At 44.7% G+C, this 3,074-nt stretch overlaps 1 protein-coding gene across 1 annotated transcript; it reads right to left on the bottom strand.

Annotated features, from left to right (window-relative positions):
* Positions 1-891: 891 nt before the first annotated feature.
* LOC310697936 (ATP synthase F(0) complex subunit C3, mitochondrial-like) lies at positions 892-2,294 on the bottom strand (the record flags this gene model as incomplete). The annotated part of the gene is made up of 3 exons (XM_083484534.1): positions 892-1,094; positions 1,468-1,700; positions 2,227-2,294. The coding sequence occupies 3 exons, from the start codon at positions 2,292-2,294 to the stop codon at positions 952-954; spliced, it is 444 nt and encodes a 147-aa protein (XP_083340660.1). The 3' UTR covers positions 892-951.
* Positions 2,295-3,074: the final 780 nt, after the last annotated feature.

Here is a 3,074-nt window from a genome sequence, read left to right as displayed (position 1 = left end):
GGTGTTTGCCATTAACTACAAAGCAGATCAAGATCAAACTTTTCATTAATTGACTTAACCACGCGCCCTCCATGGCAGGTGGGAACAAATCAGCTGGTCTGGATCCAAGTGGGATGTGCTTTATATAATTCACCTGGGGGGAGATTCTTCTTCTTAGTTCTTTTCCATATTTTGGCCTCAACTCACTGCTTCAGAAAGTAGGGGAGACATGAGGATACACATGTTTAACTAAATAAATAACTGAGGGCTGAGATGAAACGGTTAAGCAGCTAAGGAAATGAATTTCAGGGATATATGTAAGGCAGGAATAGCCAGTGGCACAAATATAGGATGGGGGACACCTGGCTTGACAGCTGTACATGTGAAAAGGATCCAGGGATCTTAGGAGACCACAGGCTTAACATGAATTAACACTGTGAAGCATCAGGAGGAAAGCTAATGAAATTTTAGGCTGCATCAACAGAAATCTAGTCTCCAAATCAAGGGAAGGAATAGCACCACTCTGTTCTGCTTTGGTGACACCCTGCCTGGAGTCCTGTGTCCAGTTCTGGGTACCACAATTTAAGAATGATATTGACAAGCTGGGAGGTGTGCAGAGGAGAGTGACCAAGATGATGGTCTGGAAACCAAACCTTAGGAGGAATGGTTGAGGGAGTTTGGGGTGTTTAGCATGGAGAAGAGGAGACTGAGAGGTGATCTGCTGGCTATTTCCAAATGTCTGAAGAGCCATTGCATGGAAGATGGTCGGCTGCTCAAGAGGGGAGGATCCGAACTGATGGATTCAAATGGCCAGAAAGGAAGGACTCTCCCACCTCCCCACCCCGAGTTCAAACTTGCTAACATCTTTAATTAAATTGCTTTGGAAGTAGTTTACATTCCAAAATAAACATTTTCCAAACCCAGATTCACAGAATCAGATTGCATTAATGCCAGCCTTAGAAACAGATCTCTTTAGATGCCAAAAAGAATCAAGAAAGCAATCATCATCATCCAGAAGAGACCCATGGTTTCAGACAGGGCAAATCCCACAATAGCATATGAAAATAGCTGCTGCTTCGGAAAAGCATTTCTGACATAGCCAATAATTAACACTCCTGAAGATTGTTCCTTTTTTAATTACTTTTTTATTCAAAATTAAAACAAAACATATTATCCAGAAACATATCATCCTTATTTTCCCCCTTTTTTCCTCTCTCCCCCCACAAAACCCACCCACCCCCACCCCCGACTTCCCTCAGTTCCAGTCTTTGATTTCTCTAAAAATGCTGTTTTCTGCATGTTACACAGTTGTATAGATCCTCAAACTATTTAAGTAATAATTATCAATAAAAAGTTTGTGAATGTTTATTCAAAACCAGCCAGGGAGTCCAGTTCGCTTTGTTGCATCTTCAAATACTTTGTAAAGGGTTCCCATTCATCTTTAAAGTCACAGTTATCCTTGTCCCATAGCTTGTATTTTAGTTTTGCCAGTCCTGAAGACTGTTCCAACACCAGCACTGGAACCGATCACTCCAACTGTGGCAGCACCAATAAATTTGGCAGCCGTGTCAATGTCTCTGCTGAAAGCACTAGCTTGAAACTCCCTTAGTGTTAGTTGACTGTCTGCACCAGTAAGGAAAGTTGTGCTGCCCTCTTCAGTCCTGGCTTCTGGCCTAGACAACACCGTTGAAGAAATCGGTCTGTATAGATGTATAGATGTTCTGAACCATAGGCGCAACGGAGGACTTGTGGGAGTCACTGAGTGCAGGTATACCAAAGATGGATGTCCCAAACACCAGTGATCAGTTCTAGTGCTTTACTACAGAAAGGTGTAGACTTACAGTATAGCCTGCCAGGTCTCCTAGCCATTACACATGTACGATGGACACCGCAGCAAGGCTTGTTGATGCCCAAGCTAATGTGGATACATTATTTATACACAAAGCTGCATACATCACTTTATCTATGAGTTCCCATCACTTCATCTGGCCAGATGACAGCATAGGTGGCAAATACTCAAAGCTTAGAGATAGCTCCCCTTTCTGGGCTCGGAGCCCAGCACCCCAAACCCCGCAGATAAGGATAACATCAAAGCAAGCCAATTAACTTACTGGGTATATCAAAGCAAGTGAGTATAAACATATATGAGCTCATTGCTATAACAACTACCAATTAATTGTGGGGTTATCTTGAGTACCAAGATGGCGTTAGCAAAGCTTCCGGAACAGTTCACCTTTGGTTCAACACAATAGAATTCTTGATCCAGTACACATCAAAGAGAAGGACCCAGTGGCAAGCTTGACACAGGCAAACATAAATTCGGGCAAGCGGGCAGAGCAACAGGGGGCTGCATAGTCTGGGAGGACCCAGGGCTGCACCATCTCACTTGCAGCAGGGGAGGAGAAAGGAAAGTTTTAGGAGTCTGGCCAGCTGTGCTCTCAGAGTGGGAGGGCTGAGATGCCCAATGGAGATGGATGCCAGTGGGAGTGGTGGGGGTGGATGGATCTACCTCAGAAGGACTTCTGAGGTAAGCCATTTGACAGTGTAACAAACTCCCTCAGAAGGCGGCGGACCCTCCTTCATTGGAAGTTTTCAAGCAGTGCTCAGATGGCCATTTGCAAAAAGTTTCTTTAGCTGTGGTTGCTGCATTGCAGAGTGTTGGGCATGATGACCTTTGGAGTATCCTCCAACTCTACAATTCTGCGATTCTCTTCAGGAGGAGATTCACTGGGGAATCTCTGCCCACCTGTCAGCACAATGTAAAGGAATCAAGCTGAAGTTAGATGAATAGCGGGCAATTTCTCCTCCAGTGAAACATGCTTGGATGGCACAGAAGGCCACTTTGCACTGGCTCATGCACTTGCTGTCTGCATTTCAATGACATTTAGACTCTGAGCTCTCATGTTGCCTCATCTGAACTTAGCTTTGTGCTAAGTAGAATCGGAACCCCTTCGACTTTTTGGCATCTTTACTCTGGAAACCACTGGCTCAGCCTCCTCAAGACATGCCAGCTTATGAAAAAGTATTTGGTCTTGGCAGAAACTCAGAAGCTTCAAGAGCTGTCACCTTCTTGGGGGGGGGGAGCAGGGAGAGAG

The sequence above is a fragment of the Podarcis liolepis genome (assembly GCF_965112155.1).
Source record: "Podarcis liolepis genome assembly, chromosome: Z".
In the NCBI taxonomy this organism is placed as follows: Eukaryota; Metazoa; Chordata; class Lepidosauria; order Squamata; family Lacertidae; genus Podarcis; species Podarcis liolepis.
Note: the sequence above shows the minus strand (reverse complement) of the source record. Positions and strands in the feature narration are given on the sequence as shown.